General features: G+C 43.8%; 1 protein-coding gene across 2 annotated transcripts in view; it reads left to right on the plus strand.

Annotated features, from left to right (window-relative positions):
• abcc3 (ATP binding cassette subfamily C member 3) overlaps positions 1 to 17,884 on the plus strand; it is a 48,493-nt gene that overhangs the window by 13,123 nt on the left and 17,486 nt on the right. Inside the window, 14 exon segments of one of the 2 annotated variants that reach the window (NM_001113829.1) lie at positions 8,047 to 8,223; positions 8,372 to 8,497; positions 8,992 to 9,129; positions 9,342 to 9,467; positions 10,127 to 10,188; positions 11,677 to 11,805; positions 12,080 to 12,298; positions 12,460 to 12,637; positions 12,873 to 13,034; positions 13,243 to 13,335; positions 14,286 to 14,489; positions 15,044 to 15,190; positions 15,710 to 15,797; positions 16,702 to 16,768. In NM_001113829.1, coding sequence (NP_001107301.1) covers positions 8,047 to 8,223; positions 8,372 to 8,497; positions 8,992 to 9,129; positions 9,342 to 9,467; positions 10,127 to 10,188; positions 11,677 to 11,805; positions 12,080 to 12,298; positions 12,460 to 12,637; positions 12,873 to 13,034; positions 13,243 to 13,335; positions 14,286 to 14,489; positions 15,044 to 15,190; positions 15,710 to 15,797; positions 16,702 to 16,768 — 1,916 coding nt within the window. 2 annotated transcript variants of the gene reach the window in all.

Raw genomic sequence — 17,884 nt, forward strand, 5'->3', positions numbered from 1 at the left:
GGTTTATTTAATGGTTAAATGATTCCCTTTTCTCTGTAATAATAAAACAGTACCTGTATTTGATCCCAACTAAGATATAATTACCCCTTATTGGGGCAGAACAGCCCTATTGGGTTTATTTAATGGTTAAATGATTCCCTTTTCTCTGTAATAATAAAACAGTACCTGTATTTGATCCCAACTAAGATATAATTACCCCTTATTGGGGCAGAACAGCCCTATTGGGTTTATTTAATGGTTAAATGATTCCCTTTTCTCTGTAATAATAAAACAGTACCTGTATTTGATCCCAACTAAGATATAATTACCCCTTATTGGGGCAGAACAGCCCTATTGGGTTTATTTAATGGTTAAATGATTCCCTTTTCTCTGTAATAATAAAACAGTACCTGTACTTGATCCCAACTAAGATATAATTACCCCTTATTGGGGCAGAACAGCCCTATTGGGTTTATTTAATGGTTAAATGATTCCCTTTTCTCTGTAATAATAAAACAGTACATGTACTTGATCCCAACTAAGATATAATTACCCCTTATTGGGGGCAGAACAGCCCTATTGGGTTTATTTCATGGTTAAATTATTCCCTTTTCTCTGTAATAATAAAACAGTACCTGTATTTGATCCCAACTAAGATATAATTACCCCTTGTTGGATGTAAAACAATCCTATTGGGTTTAATTAATGTTTTATTGTTTTTTTAGTAGACAAAGAAAAGAATAAATGGGTATTGTGCCCCAGGTTAACCAGCCGAGCCCTGATAAAAGGAAGGCAAACCAAAGAGCGTGTAGGCACTTTAAGAATAAAGGGACGCACGGTCTGTAGCCAAATGGAGTTTAGCTGAGGATAAGTCGCCTTCACCTGACATGTAGGGGTCAGTGCGGATCAGGAAGGCGTGACGCTGCCGGGGAGGCGGAATATGAAACCGTATACCAATTGTACTCGATTGCTTATGGGAAGGGACAGTATTGAATTTATATAAAGTTGTGACTGCGCGGCTGAATTTCCCTGCTGGCATTTCAGACTGTCACTCATCACATGACAGCCGGCTGCGGCAGTTGCCCTGCCAGTTGTGCCTGGCGTTGTCAGGGTTTATTGTGCCGTCAGCTTCACAGTAACATAAATCCTTCTGTACCCGCCTGTGCCAGGAGAGCTACTTACTACCAGTGGAACCCGAGGACTGTTCTTTCTAAACAGCCAATAAACAGCGTGTGGCCCTACCCAGGAGCCCAGCAATGAGAATGAGGCCCTAATTAGCTTCTAGTTTATAATACTGGAGCAGGTAGAAGCCTTATGTTTATATAATGTTTATGTTTATATAAACCATATTATTAGCCAGAAAGGAAAATAAATACAGGAGAATATTCTCAGCTATAAGTGACTCCCCCCCCCCTAGTAAGGGGACAAAGGCAGGAAGGCCCCCGGTGCCGGAGTGTATAGCCAGAGGCAGCTGGGAGTACATGGGTCTCTGTATATTCAGCTCTGCAAATACTCCGCTCATTTCCCCAGATGACAGATAAGCTGGAACCATTATACAGTCATTTTGTCATCATATAATTCTCCCCTTTCGCTTTAACATTATGAGCCTCGGTGCTGTTCTGTTATCTCCGGCTCTATTTCATGTACGTAGGTGGCTTAAAGCTTTGACCTCTCTATTTACATTGCCTCCTTATCTGGCCCTCAGGCCTCTCTGGGCAGCAGTGCAGCTAATGTTAATGAGCCATTTAGATAAAGGGCACTGTTCTATAGAAAACGCTGCTGTTATTTCAGGGGTACAGAGGACAGACATAACAAGTGACCCCACTTTCTGTATAGGGGGAGGAGGGGGACACTGCACTACATGAGAACCTATGGGATAAAAAGTATTGCTATGGCCCATATAGACTGTAAGCATGTGTTATTATTATTATTATTAACATTTATTTATAAAGCGCCAACATATCCCGCAGCGCTGTATAATAAGTGGGTTACATACATTGGCCATACCGAGTAACATATAAAGCAATCAGTAACCGATACAAGGGGTGAAGAGAGCCCTGCCCAAAAGAGCTTACACTCTACAAGGAGTAACATATAAAGCAATCAATAACCAATACAGGAGGGGAAGAGAGCCCTGCCCAAAAGAGCTTACACTCTACAAGGAGTAACATATAAAGCAATCAGTAACCGATACAGGAGGTGAAGAGAGCCCTGCCCAAAAGAGCTTACACTCTACAAGGAGTAACATATAAAGCAATCAGTAACCGATACAGGAGGGGAAGAGAGCCCTGCCCAAAAGAGCTTACACTCTACAAGGAGTAACATATAAAGCAATCAATAACCGATACAGGAGGGGAAGAGAGCCCTGCCCAAAAGAGCTTACACTCTACAAGGAGTAACATATAAAGCAATCAGTAACCGATACAGGAGGGGAAGGGAGCCCTGCCCAAAGAGCTTACACTCTACAAGGAGTAACATATAAAGCAATCAGTAACCGATACAAGGGGTGAAGAGAGCCCTGCCCAAAAGAGCTTACAATCTACAAATACCTATTGCATTCGTTCATTCATATGTCAGTTATCATGTAGCCCTATTTACAGTGCTGCAGAATATTTTGAATATGTTGTAAATAAACGTTATACTAATATACAGGCCCATGTGGTTACCAGACTATCAGACCTTTGGCCACTTAAGTGGGTGGGGGAATGTGTTTTAAGTCGCACTTCCTCTCGTCTTGGGTCAAGGCTGCCCCAAACAATAGCAGGAACTCATAGGGTCATGTCAAAGGGTTTCCCCCAGCACACGGGACATCTGTTATCCTCTCTGCTATTCACTTTAACAGCCAGATGTTGCTGAACTATATGTCCCAGGGTGCCAGGGAAACTACAGCTGTCAGTGTGGGAAGCATAGCCTGCAGGATGGGTTCTGTTAAATAAAGGTATATATAGTAAGTCACTGTCATTCTATTATCTGATTGCTGAGTAGATTATTATCTACCTCTTATATACAGTTCCTTTTTCTATAAAAAAGGCTCAAAGTGACGTTCACTTCCCCTTTGTGTAAATAGTTCCTACAGGCCCAGACTGGCAATCTGTGGGTTCCGGCAAATGCCAGAGGGGCTGCTGTAAGGTGTCATAGTCACTATTTATTGGGCTGGGGGGGCTGTTTGGGCCTCTGGGTACTGGGAATGCCAGGACCCAGGCCCAGACTGGCAATCTGTGGGTTCCGGCAAATGCCAGAGGGGCTGCTGTAAGGTGTCATAGTCACTATTTATTGGGCTGGGGGGGCTGTTTGGGCCTCTGGGTACTGGGAATGCCAGGACCCAGGCCCAGACTGGCAATCTGTGGGTTCCGGCAAATGCCAGAGGGGCTGCTGTAAGGTGCCATAGTCACTATTTATTGGGCTGGGGGGGGCTGTTTGGGCCTCTGTGTACTGGGAATGCCAGGACCCAGGCCCAGACTGGCAATCTGTGGGTTCAGACAAATGCCAGAGGGGCTGCTGTAAGATGCCATAGTCACTATTTATTGGGCTGGGGGGGCTGTTTGGGCCTCTGGGTACTTGGAATGCCAGGACCCAGGCCCAGACTGGCAATCTGTGGGTTCAGACAAATGCCAGAGGGGCTGCTGTAAGATGCCATAGTCACTATTTATTGGGCTGGGGGGGCTGTTTGGGCCTTCTGGGTACTGGGAATGCCAGGGGGGCTGTAAGGTGCCATGGGGGCTGTTTGTGCTTCTGGGTACTGGGAATGCCAGGGGGGCTGTAAGGTGCCATAGGCAGTCACTATATAGGGCTGGGGGGGGCTGTTTGGGGGTCCATGATGTATAATACACTATTTCTGTTGAAAGCAGTGTCTGGCTGGCTGCTTGCATTCTTTATGGTGACAGGGCAGTTAGGTCACCCATGGGTGGGTCAAGACCCATATAGACAGAAATATCTGCTAACAAGTGCTTTCTTATACTGTCTTGTATGGGAGCAGTCAGATCAGTATGGGGGGGGGGGGGGTCATTAAAGGGATGAGGACATTTTCTGAGGACCAGAGTACTGAAAAGTGAAATGGGGCCATATGGTAACCTTTGTCCAAATTGGACAGTAGCCAACCAGCTGGCCCCTAGGGGCCCAAGTGTAGCTATCATTTGCAATACCTATTCTACTGGTTAATTTTGGTTAGAAAATGTAATTCATTCGAGGTTGTTTCTAATTTGTCAGCCATCATTGGTCCACTATTACTATAAGATGGAATATACATGCATGGCTACAATCAGGGGTGTACAGGGGGTACAGTCAGGGAGCCCCAAGAAACACAAACGTATGTGAGTCATAGAGTTCAGTGTTGGCTGGGGTGTCTGGGCCCCTAGGGACTGTCACCTCAAGGGCCCACCCCCCAGCTGTAGAGGACCCCTGTTACAGACCCCTGAGCCACCCCAACACATATTCCCCATTCTGCCATTGCCTGGCACTGCAAAATCCTGGGCAAGGGGCAGTAAGTCTGTCATTTCTATTTTCTATTTTTTTCTTTTGGCCCAAAAAGTGATTTGGTGCATCCCTGCTAATAACTGGGTTTCCCTAGTATTCCCTTGTATTGGGCTCCATGATTACTGATGTACATATATACAGTAGGTATGATACCCCTATTGTGCAGCAATACTCTATTCCCCGTCCGTCCAGTCATTATAAGGGGACCCTATGTGGGGTTTTACATTTCCAGCTTCCTTCCCGGCCACAGCAGGAATCCATTGAGGAGCTCAGAATTCTATTATTTAACCAATAAACTCATTACTGGGATTACAGTCCCAGCTTGAACATTGAGCCAGTCGGCCGCGAGCCCTTCCTTTGGGAGCAGTCACTGACACGTGAAAGGGAATCTGTTTCCTATACATTGGGCTCATTTGCTTTTCTATTTTATTGCACAATGATTGCAGGTGGGTTTTTTTTTAGTAGCTTTGAAAATTATGTTTTACAAAATATTATTTCCCCTCTGCATCACCCATGGTTCATTGTATGTAATGGGTGTCGGGGCTAACAGGCCCAGGCTGGGAGTCAAAGTAGGCCCTGGCATTCCCAGTACCCAGAGGCACAAACAGCCCTCCCAGCCCAATAAATAGTGAGTGTCTATGGCATCTTACAGCCCCTCTGGCATTTGCCTGAACCCACAGATTGCCAGTCTGGGCCTGGGTCCTGGTATTCCAAGTACCCAGAGGCCCAAACAGCCCCCCCAGCCCAATAAATAGTGACTGTCTATGGCACCTTACAGCAGCCCCTCTGGCATTTGCCTGAACCCACAGATTGCCAGTCTGGGCCTGGGTCCTGGCATTCCAAGTACCCAGAGGCCCAAAAAGCCCTCCCAGCCCAATAAATAGTGACTATGGCATCTTACAGCAGCCCCTCTGGCATTTGCCTGAACCCACAGATTGCCAGTCTGGGCCTGGGTCCTGGCATTCCCAGTACCCAGAGGCACAAAAATCCCCCCCCAGTCCAATAAATAGTGACTTTCTATGCCAACTATGGGCAGTGGGTGCACTGGGGGGCATGTAGGGACCATGGCAGGGGTCCCTGGGGGGGTACAGGGCCCCTGCAGTGGTAGCTCCAGTGGGCCCTGCACCCCCTAGTCCGACCCCGCCTCCAGCTGCTTCCATTTATCCTTCCACAAAATGATTTATTGCCCTACTTCAGTGTAAAATACATACAGACAAGGGATAGGGCATTTGATTCTTTACAGAGCGCTCAGAGAGGATACAATATATATTTATATAATTATGTATGAGCTTTCCTGCTAGGACTTTACATAGGGGATTGGAAACACCTGTGCCGCTGGCATTAACCAATGTAGCACCAATGCAAAGTGAATTCTGTAAATCTACAATCATATACAGTGCTAAAGGGGAAGATAACCTTACAGCCTAGTATGAGACATGTGATATTAAAAGAAAAATTGCAGTTGGTCATTTAGGTCTGTAGCTCATACAGTGGCAGAACTCCCTTCTCTACATGCAGCTGCTTTTTTTTCATATAAAGAGGAAAGGCATGGGCCGATGCATCTTGTTAAATGATCTCTCATTTGTGGGCTCTAGAATTCCCATTGCGCATGGTGGGGCTCCTGGGCCCCTGACAGCCGGGCTCTGCTTTATATTAGAGTAACAATAGGCGCATTGACTCTATGGAAACTCCCTCTGCATTAATGACTGGAGCGTATGTAACATTCAGACTATATAAAGGCTCGGCCCATTAACCAGCAAGTGGATCCCTGTTACACGGCACCAAGTCACAGCGCTAGAGTGCAGTCTGGGATCATTTAGTTATGGGAGTTTAATGGAAAAAAAGACAGACTAATTGTATTTATTCCTAAGTGTCTATAATACATACTGACCTAGCTTAAATTGGGCAAGGAAATGGCTAGGAGCTGCCATACTGCGTCTCCTCTGTAGAGTCCGGTGAAACAGCGACCTCTGGTGGCCAAACTCAGTAAGAAACTGCATGATAAACGTTAATTGTTCTACTGCTTTTAAATCCTGTCTTGCCGTTAGTATGTTCTAAAGGCTTTTGGTTAATTATACCCAGCATTTTCAGTCTCTGTGCCATAGAGCTTACAATCTAAGCTTGGCACAGGAGGCACCAACACATCATGTAACCAGTAAGATGTCCTGTCTGCCTTATGGATGGTTACAGTGAAATGGGGAATCTGATTGGCTTATCAATTAATTAGTAGGAATTAAAATGCAACACAAACAAGTTAATTTTCTAGGCCACACCTCCATTCAGTTGTGGCCACTCCCTATCTATAGCTCATTTAAGCTAAACCCTGCCCTCTTTATGGCAAACCACATCCCATTCATGGGGCTTTCCTGCCAAAATATGAACCTTTGGGGATAGGTACAAATCTAATGTTGCCCCCTGGCTGGTAGACAAGATACTTGCAAGGATGCCAACCCTGTACCCCATGTGATATCCATATAAACTGGCACATTTCCCCCTACATCAGAAAGCTACTCCTGGCCTCCACTATTGCTTCTATTACTCAGAGAGTAATGATGGGCTTGCTTGTCTGAAAGCCATAGGGCCAAGTGTTGGGCAGGTCTGGGCCCGTGGTGTGGATATGGGGGTAGTCAGCAAAACAGAGTAGGTGGTTTATAGCCCCCATTATAAGGTTTTTCTCAGCTACCGCTATGTTCAATAATAGTATTAGTAGTCTTCATCGCCATCTAGTGTTTATGTTTGGAACTGTCACCCTTGAGTTCTTATTTATATAAAGGCACCAGGAGATCCTGTGCTCTCTGAAGACCTTTGATGTGAAAGGACAACAATAACAGGTCTGGACTGGAATTCAAAATAGGTCCTGGCATTCCTGTTTGTGGTCAGCAGGTCGGGTTGAGGATAAGGCAGTTGTGGGCCGGATAGTGGGTCCAAGTGGGTAGAAATGCGGGTTGTGGGTCTGGGTCTAAAAAATTGCTTCTGCGCAGTGGAAGGATAAGTGGGAAGTATTAGCCTATGCCAGTGAGCTTTACGGAACATTTAGAGCAGAATAAAGGGCATATAAACCCTACTGTGTATTACAGGGAGCTTTTTGTTCTGTAGATGACAATGACAGTTTGGGAGGGGGTAGTGTCCTTCTCTTTACTGCACTACAGTGCCGCCCCAAGGTGTTACCCCAGATTATTTTATTTAGAGCTCAGACATAACCTCTCAGTGCTAGAACTCTCTCTCTGCTATCTGCTCCAACTTGTCCTCTCTCCCAAGCCTACCAGCCTCGCTCTGTCTCCCCCCCAGTCCCTCTCCCCAGGCTGCAGCACTTCTCTGGCACTCCCTAACCTTGAGTGTCTGCCAAGTGCCCCAGTGCTAAGGGGAAATGATACCAAGAGTACAGGCTGTTCTGTTACTATGGGAATCATCTGTAACCCATACCTATAGTTATAGGGAGTGTTCTAATAAGCATTCCGGGCTTCTACCTTCATGTTTAATTATATTTAATGTTATTTTGAATCACTAACAATCATAATTCTATATCTGTGTGTGTGTATAGTGTATTTTCATCAATATACAGAAAATTCTAAATGATATACTTCTCTTTTTCAGGATTCCAACCTCACGTTATATACTGATAATCCGGACGTAACGCCATGTTTTCAAAATACGGTGCTGGCATGGATCCCCTGCGTGTACCTGTGGGTGGCGCTGCCCTTTTATCTCCTGTATCTGAAGTACAACCGGAGAGGCTACATTGTGCTCTCCATGCTGAGCAAGGCCAAGACGGTAAGCACTTTAGTATCTATGAGCTCTTGTGTATTGAATTAGTATCTATGGCTTCTATGGACGTTACAATGAGCGGGGTGCAGGGCCTCCCTTGGGGTGGCAATCAAACTTCTATTACACAAAACCCTAAGCCCTTTCCATTTTGCAGGTGTTCGGAGTGCTGCTATGGTGCGTATGCTGGGCCGACCTCTTCTACTCCTTCCATGGACTCGTCCAGAACCAGAGCCCGCCCCCTGTCTACTTTGTGACGCCATTGATACTCGGAATCACCATGGTTCGTATCGCCTAAGGGCCTCCATGTTCCCGGTGCCACAAATCCATTTTTGGATCCAAGTTTTGGAATTGGTCCCAATAGCGATTTGTCCTCAAAAAAATATTGCCCGAAAATTGCTAAAAATTTGGTTTAAATATTTAGCAATTTTGGCCAATCAGCCTGTATCTTATTGATGCACGAATTAGATGACGTTTCTTTTTATTCTCACTAGAGATGCACCGAATCCCGGCGTTTTTTTAAGGATTCGGTTTTGCCCGGATCTGCTGTCCCGGCCGAACCGAATCCTACTTAGCATATGCGAATTCGGAAAGGGTTAAATCAGCAGCGGAAATTATTTTTTTTAACCCCTTCGGATCCTAATTGGCATATGCTAGTTAGGATTCGCTTCGGGATTTGGCGGAATCCTGCTGGGTGGGTTCCCTAATTCTCACATTATTTTTGCACCCTTTCTGCTCCTTTGAGAATATTAATGGTTGAATCCCTTCTCCTCCCAGATCACAGCTACGGTGCTCGCTCAGTATGAAAGGCTCAGGGGAGTCCAGTCGTCGGGGGTGCTAATAATATTTTGGTTCCTGGCAACGGTGTGCGCCATCATCCCCTTCCGCTCCAAAGTTATGGCCTCAGCAAGGCAGGTAAGGTGTTGGTTATACAGTAGAAACACAGGGAACCAATCCCATAATTGCTTTCATTATTCTCTCTGCAGTAGTCAAAGAAACAAACCTGTTGATTGGTTAATATGGGTTACTACACCAGAGCAAACGGTGACTTTGGTACCAGATTTTAATGGCAAACAAAACAGAACCAGCAAAATATAACAAACTTTTTGTGTTTTTTTTTTTCCTAGGGCCAAGTTACTGATAAATTCCGCTTCACAACATTTTTCCTTTACTTTTCTCTGCTGGTAATAGAACTCCTTCTGTCCTGTTTCAAAGAAGCGCGACCGTTCTTCTCCCCCGTCAGAGATGAAATAGTAAGGATCAGCCCATATTTTAAAAAAGAAGTTCATTTATTGGCACATACAAGACTAGCTCTACTACACAGCAACCCTGTCTTGCTTTATGGCAGGGATATATATATAGTGAATAAAGTACCACCTATTATAAAATATTGGGATATTATAAGTCACTGAGCTGTTCTGTGAGTGCATTTATACAGGTCATGGAACTCCGAGGGGACTTATAATATCCTCATATTTTACAACAAGGTGTACTTTATTATATACAAGTTTTAGTGAGTCATGTGAAATGAAATAACTACACTCCGATTATAACTGATGACATCGCTAAGCACTGATATCATTTACAGTTTGGTCCCATAGGGAAATGATCAAACTGTATATTATAAAGGGAGTGGGTCCAGGCCAATCTGTTGCACAGGGGTCCTCCATTGTCTTCATAGTCTAGTTTCTCAACTGACAAGACACATATCTGGATCAGTTGCCCTCATCTGAAATGCCCATTTACAGCACTGCTGCCTGAAGTAACTAGGAATGTACCAGTACCAATGACAGTAATGACAGTACATTGCTAGCACACATTCAGCCCATTTCTCAGGCACTTTCCCATGAGTATAACAAAGCTACAATATATTACATCAGGAAATTGTATCATTTTTCCCCTCTCCCTGCAGAATCCGTGCCCAGAATCCGATGCCGGTTTCCTTTCGAGATTAACATTTTGGTGGTTTACAAAGTAAGTGAGCAGCCACGGTGAGATGGAATTATCCATCTTGCTCTACTCTCTCCATCTTGCCCTACTGTCTCCATCTTGCCTTACTTTCTCCATCTTGTCCTACTGTCTCCATCTTGTCCTACTGTCTCCATCTTGCCTTACTTTCTCCATCTTGTCCTACTGTCTCCATCTTGCTCTACTCTCTCCATCTTGCCCTACTGTCACCATCTTGTCTTACTTTCTCCATCTTGCCCTACTGTCTCCATCTTGCCTTACTTTCTCCATCTTGTCCTACTGTCTCCATCTTGCTCTACTCTCTCCATCTTGCCCCACAGTCTCCATATTGTTCTACTGCCTCCATTTGTCCTGTAGTCTCAATCTTGCCCTACTGCCTTATTTTCACCATCTGGTCCAATTGTTGCCATCTTGCTCTATTGTCACCATTCTGTCCTGTTGTCATCATCTTGCCCTACTGCTGCAGTCTTGCCTTGCTGACACCATCTTGCCCTAATGCTGCTGTTTTGTCATACTGTCACCATCTTGCCAACTATGTCAACCTCTTTTTCTACTGTTAACTATAACCCTACTACTGCCATTTTCCATTGCTGTCACCATCTTGCCCTATTGCTGCCATCATATCTTAATGTTACTATCTTACCTTACTATACAAGCTATCTTCCTAACCAAAGTCACCATCAGGGGTAACAATTAGGAGCCCAGTCAGGGGCAGTGTCACAATGAGCTGCCTGAAAGACACTGAGGTTCCTAATGATGTACAGCAAACATGGGCTTGGGTGTGCCAGAGATACGTTTGGGTGGAATGGGGTGTGTTTTGTTGATGCGTATAATTCAGTATGTGGCCCTAGGATTTCTGATGGAGGCCTTGCTCTAACTACAACAGTTGTTCTGGGGGGGGGGGGGGGGGGGGGGGGGGGGGCATTATTTGCAGGGCCTAGGAGAGCCATCCCTTTTTGGAAACTGCTTTAGATGTTAAAGATTTATGTTCGCCCTGAGTAATGAAAATCTCCATCAAAGCAAACTGAAAGACAGAGGCTTCTCCTGAAATAACTTCCAAGGGCAGTGACTGGGCCAGGGATAGGGTTAAAGTCGGATCCCACTCAATAGTCTGTTTTGCATTAACTGAAAGATGAGCCGGTCAGACTGAATCAAAAGGAATAAAAAAAGCAATAAACCACTGTTGTCCTAAAAATAGAGCCTACTTCAGCGCTGAAAGGTTTGCCAGCCACAAATCATTCCAGCGGGAAGCTTTGGCCAAAAGCAGATCTAATTTTAATGGCAGTTATGTAATACTACACTCACCTGCCATTATATTCAGCCTGCCAGCCCTCATTTGTTTTAAAGCCCATTGAGAAAGAAGCAGAAAGTAGCACTGGGAAATGTAGAGAGGGGAAAACACATACATAACATTTTCTTATGTTTCATAAGGCATTCCTGCCTTTCTTATATTTCTGAATATGGTGTCATGATGGTTTGTTTTGTCGCCTTCAGAATGGCTATTTTAGGTTACAAAAGGCCACTGGAAGATAAAGATCTCTGGTCCCTGAATGAAGATGATACATCGAATGTGGTGGTGACAAATCTCATAAAGGAGTGGGAGAAGGAGAAAAGCAACTTGGCGTAAGTAACTGTGTATTTACCAAGGCCATTTAAATCAATGGCAGAGAGCAAAGTAGGGGACAAGCTGGGCAGGCAAGTATAACCTTGACAGGTCCACATTGGCCTATAAGCTGATCCATTAGTTGGCCACAAGGCTAAACAATCAGGTCTTGCCAAACACTGGCACCAAGCAAAGAGGTATTGAAGTGGGAACATTAATACTGTATTTGCTGTTTTGATAGGACTGGTCCCTGCCACAATAATGTATTTATGTCCCCTGTGCTCCATATTCCAGGCAGATGCAAGTCTCGTACAGTAAGAAGCCAGAAGCAGTTCTCAATCACACAGACGAGAAGGCCTACGAATCTGACGTTCTAATTGTAGACAACAAGAAACCAAAGGAACCGTCTTTCCTGAAAGTTTTGCTCAGAACCTTTGGGCCCTACTTTTTAATTGGCTCCTTTTTTAAGCTCTTCCAGGACCTCCTCTCCTTCGTTAATCCTCAGCTACTAAGGTAATTTCAGCATAACCTTCTACCAGGCTTCCTACGGGGTGCAACATTCAGCCCTGATGGTTTCATGTATATTAAATGCCAACAGATACAGAGATAAGTTTATTGCCTGGAGATCTTGTATCTCTAAGCAACTGAATTGCTGTTGTTTCTTTCTCTTCTAGTATTCTGATAACGTTTATAAAGAACAAAGATGCTCCTTCGTGGTGGGGATTTTGTATCGCCGTCCTGATGTTCCTCACCTCCTTGGTCCAGACCTTAATCCTCCACCAGCATTTCCAGTACTGCTTTGTAACGGGCATGAGGCTTAGAAGCGCCATCACTGGTATAATATACAGAAAGGTGTGTTTTTGCACAGATCCGCCCCCAGTTTCCCAGCCTAGTTCTACACTCAGTATCAAAGTCGTTCAATAAGCAACAGACTTTGGTTGTACTCCTTCCCCTGAAAGCTTGGCTGTTTTTACTTGGTGCAGAGCCCTAACCCAACCAAACGCAATAAAAATGGCAAAAACATTTAATATAACATTTTTACTTCTTGTCTGAGGCTTTCAATATCTTTTTTTCCCCCACTACGTAGTCATTGGTAATCACAAACTCCGCAAAACGCTCTTCGACTGTCGGGGAAGTGGTGAACCTGATGTCGGTCGATGCGCAGCGCTTCCAAGATCTGACAACGTTTCTCAACATGCTGTGGTCTGCTCCGTTACAGATATGCCTCGCTCTCTACTTCCTCTGGCAGGTAACTTCCTGTGAATGGTTACGGGTTGCCATAAATATAATACCCGGAGGTCTAGAGTCATTTATATGAAAGGAAACATGGCTTTCTGCCGAATGATGGTGCCATATTGGATTTTTCTTCCATGTGTGATATTCTACTGGTGGCATTCTTATGCCAGGGAAATTGAAGGAAATTCTTTGAAATAAAAGTGGGTGTGTTTTCTTTGTAGGCCCTGGGACCGTCCGTGCTAGCCGGCGTCGCTGTGATGGTTTTATTGATTCCCATCAATGCCTTTATAGCCATGAAAACAAGAGCGTTCCAAGTAGGTGCAAAATAAGGCTAATAGATTACTGCCTATATTCATTATGTTTCAACCTGATGGTTTTCCCACTGGTACGAACCTACTGCCTTATCATCTCTGTTGGGGGAACAGAATGACTCCCTTTACATTAATTTTTATTAGTTTTCAAGATATTAGCAGTTTTTAAAAATGCATTTTGATAGCGCCAGTGTGCCAAGTGATCAGCAGGTGGCGCTGCTGTTTCAAATTGATTCTACTAGCATTTAAAGGAACAGTAACTCCAAAAAATGAAAGAGCTTTAAAGTAATAAAAATATAATGTACTGTTGCCCTGCACTGGTAAAACTGGTGTGTTTGCTACAGTAACACTACTATAATTTATATAATAAGCTGCTGTGTAGCCATGGGGGCAGCCATTCAAGCTGGAAAAAAGGAGAAAAGGCACAGGTTACATAGCAGATAACAGATAAGTTCTGTAGAATACAATAGTGTTTTATCTGTTATCTGCTATGTGCCTGTGCCTTTTCTCCTTTAAATGGCTGCCCCCATGGCTACACAGCAGCTTATTTATATAAATTATAGTAGTCTTTCTGAAGTAAACACACAACTTTTACCAGTGCAGGGCAGCAGCACATTATATTTTAGTTACTTTTATACACTTTCATTTTTTAGTGTTACTGTTCCTTTAAAAACTGCTGAGCAATGTTATATTTTATTTGTTCTGAGGGTTTATGTTACCTTTAATACATTTTCAAACATTTTCAAACAAGTAAGATATTTTTAAATATAAATTTCTTTTAGGTTAAATACTTGTAGACTCATCTTTAAGGTCCATCGTGTAACTGATTTTGTTTTTTACTGTTAATGTGCAACCAACTTTGCAGTGGGCGGGGCTGGTATAAACCTAAACCTAAGCCCCTTAAATACTATTTATACTTCAACTGTTTTTTTCTGCTTCCATTTTGAACCCAGGTTGAGCAAATGCAGTATAAAGACTCCCGTATCAAACTGATGAACGAAATCCTGAACGGAATTAAGGTTCTAAAACTCTACGCCTGGGAACCGTCGTTTGCGCAGAAAGTCCTTGAAATACGAAACAAAGAGTTAAATATCCTGAAGAAGGCGGCCTATCTCAACGCGCTGTCGACTTTCGCCTGGACGAGTGCCCCGTTTTTGGTGAGAGTTGGAAGTTTTGTATCTGCAACAATGGTGACAGTTGCAATGGATTGTTTAATTCCTTAGGGGTTTGCTATGTTCTGTATATTTATATTTCTAGACTGCACTGTACATCTGTATACACCATTTTTTTTAAAATGAGCCAAATAAATAGAACTTTGTTGTATTCCTATTCTTTTTCTTTCATTTCAATATAAAACATTAATGGATCATTGTTTTGTTTTTACCCTTGCTGGGCCAAACGATCGAATTCTGCACGCGGCAATGGGGCAGTCGGTTCGGGGACCGCATCAACGAGCCGATGCAGTCCCCGATCCGACGGGATTTTCTAACCTGGCCGACCGATATCTGGCCAATTTCAGGCCAGATATCGGTCGGCCAGTCTGATCGTTTCTGCCCCTACACGGGCCGATAAGCTGCCGAGTCGGTCCAAGGGACTGATATCGGCAGCTTCTATCGGCCCGTGTATGGGGACCTTAACTGAGCAATATGTGCAAAGGCTTTTCATTTATTGTTACTGGCCCTTTAACATATCTTCTCCCATACAATAATAGGTTGCCCTGACCACGTTTGCAGTTTACGTAACAGTTGATGAGAAAAACATCCTCGATGCAGAGAAAGCCTTTGTATCCCTCTCTCTATTTAACATTCTGAGATTCCCCCTGAATATGTTGCCTCAGGTCATCAGCAATTTGGCACAGGTAAGAGCCGCACACGGTCTCCTGCTGTCTCTCCAGTACCAAAGGTGGAAGGAATGATTACCTCAAATTTTTGGCAATTCCCAAAACTGCTGGTATCAGCAGTTACCCTTATCAAGGCTATGACACACTATATGCCTTGGGCACCAATACTATTTAGACTAGCTCTGAGTTAGAGATGCACCGAATCCATAATTTTTAGATTCAGGCGAACCCCGAATCCTTTGTAAAGGATTCGGCTGAGTACCGAACTGATCATGGGATTTTAAGCATTTGAATTTGACTCGGCCAGGAGTGTGGATTCGGCCGAATCCAAATCCTGCTAAAAAGCTGAATCCCAAACTGAATCCTGGATTCAAAGCATCCCTACTCTGAATACAGCAAAGCTATTATAATATTGGGTGCTTTCTCCCAATTACAGTTTACACATGTTCCATCCCTATCTCCTGAGGCTGTGTTTATTACTGGTTCATAATAATTCCCTTTGTGCCAATATTAACAACTAATTTCAATGGTTTTCAGGCAAGTGTTTCCATTAAAAGAATTCAGAATTTCTTGGCGAACGATGAACTAGACCTGAATGCAGTGACTAAAGACAAAACGTTACCAGGTAAGGATGAAGGAAACTGTAGTGATTTAAATGTTATAAAATGTTATAAGTGACCACAAAGGGGGCAACTTATCAAATATTCTTCTTGATTTTTCTCTGTCAATCTCAAGTGCTTCTCTGATTTATAGATATTTATCACTTTGAGTAGTCTGAATTTTTCTTGAGTGTGAAATTACCAGAGAATTTTTCCCACATTGTGCATGATTTCCCTTAAGGTGGGCCTACTCGTTTAGATCCACTCGCTTGGCGACATACGGGTGGGTGATATCGGATGGATTCAGGCTAATTCGGTCGTTTGGCCCTGGGGCCAAACAATCAAATTAGAACGCCAGTAATCGGCACAGTCAGTTCAGGGACTGCATCAATGAGCCGATGCGGTCCCCGATCCGACTACAATTTTTAACCAGTCGTGCAGGCCCGTCGTTACTGCCCCTACATGGGCCGATTACCTGCCGAATCCGTGACCGATATTGGCAGCTAGAATCGGCCCGTGTATGGCCACCTTTAGACAGCAATAATAAAGCAACGCAAGACATTGTCGATTCTTAAAGATTCTCGATAAATTGGAATGATAGAAAGGTTTCCAATCAAACACATGATGATGTGTCCTTGGGAGGCTTTCTGCATCTCTTTGGGCTTTCACATTTTTTCCTAAAAAAGAAAACTAAAAAATGTTATAAAATATGAAAAAATCTGATTTGCAAGAAAGTAATTTTTCTTTTAGAACAAAGAAATCTATATCTTGGCCTGCATAGGTATTCCCCTACTAAACAGAATTTCAATTAACCAGCCACCTAAGCTTGTAAGAGTGGCCATCTTAACACAAGTGTATCTGTATATGTTATATATTGTAAAGCATAGGAATGATCACAATTCTGCTGTTCTTCCTTTTTGTAATCACCAGGTAATGCTATCACAGTACATAATGGGACGTTCAGCTGGGCTAAGAACGGTGGAGCAATACTACAAAAGTAAGAATCATTTCCAAAACAATGGCCAGAAGTAGTCTTTTGCCAAGCAATGTGTTGCCAATTTATATACACAGAGTGATTTGCTAACACAGATGCTAATTAGCGAATGTGCATTTACCAATAACAACCAATCAGTTTTGATCAAAAAATAGATCTAATTGGTTGTCATGTAATGGTAATTCAAGGTAGCCCCATATTGTTTCTTACATGATATACGAGTTTAGACAACTTTAGTTGGTAAAATGCCCTTTGTGTGAATGATGAGACAGTGGCTATTTAAGCCAAACAATAAGATGGGAAGTTTTTTTTTTTGCAATCTTGCCCTACTGTCTCCATCTTGTCCCACTGTCTCCACCTTAACCTTCTGTCTTCATCTTGCCCTACTGTCTCCATCTTGCCCTACTGTCTCCATCTTGACGTACTGTCTCCATCTTGACCTACTGTCTCCATCTTATCCTACTGTCTCCATCTTATCCTACTGTCTTCATCTTGTCCTACTGTCTCCATCTTGCCCTACTGTCTCCATCTTACCTACTGTCTCCATCTTGTCCTACTGTCTCCATCATGCAATGCTGTCACCACCTTAACCTACTTTCTTCATCCTGACCTACTGTCTCCATCTTGCCCTACTGTCTCCATCTTGCCCTACTGTCTCCATCTTGCCCTACTGTCTCCATCTTGCCCTACTGTCTCCATCTTGTCCTTCTGTCTCCATCTTGCCCTACTGTCTCCATCTTGCCCTTCTGTCTCCATCTTGCCCTACTGTCTCCATCTTGCCCTACTGTCTCCATCTTGCCCTACTGTCTCCATCTTGCCCTACTGTCTCCATCTTGCCCTACTGTCTCCATCTTGCCCTTCTGTCTCCATCTTGCCCTACTGTCTCCATCTTGCCCTACTGTCTCCATCTTGTCCTTCTGTCTCCATCTTGCCCTACTGTCTCCATATTGCCCTTCTGTCTCCATCTTGCCCTACTGTCTCCATCTTGCCCTACTGTCTCCATCTTGTCCTATTGTCTCCATCTTGCACTACTGTCTCCATCTTGTCCTATTGTCTCCATCTTCTAAAACAGCTATCTTCAGGGTTGGACTTGGCCCCCAGGACACCGGGAAAAATCCT

The sequence above is a fragment of the Xenopus tropicalis genome, chromosome 10, assembly GCF_000004195.4.
Source record: "Xenopus tropicalis strain Nigerian chromosome 10, UCB_Xtro_10.0, whole genome shotgun sequence".
Lineage (NCBI taxonomy): Eukaryota > Metazoa > Chordata > Amphibia > Anura > Pipidae > Xenopus > Xenopus tropicalis.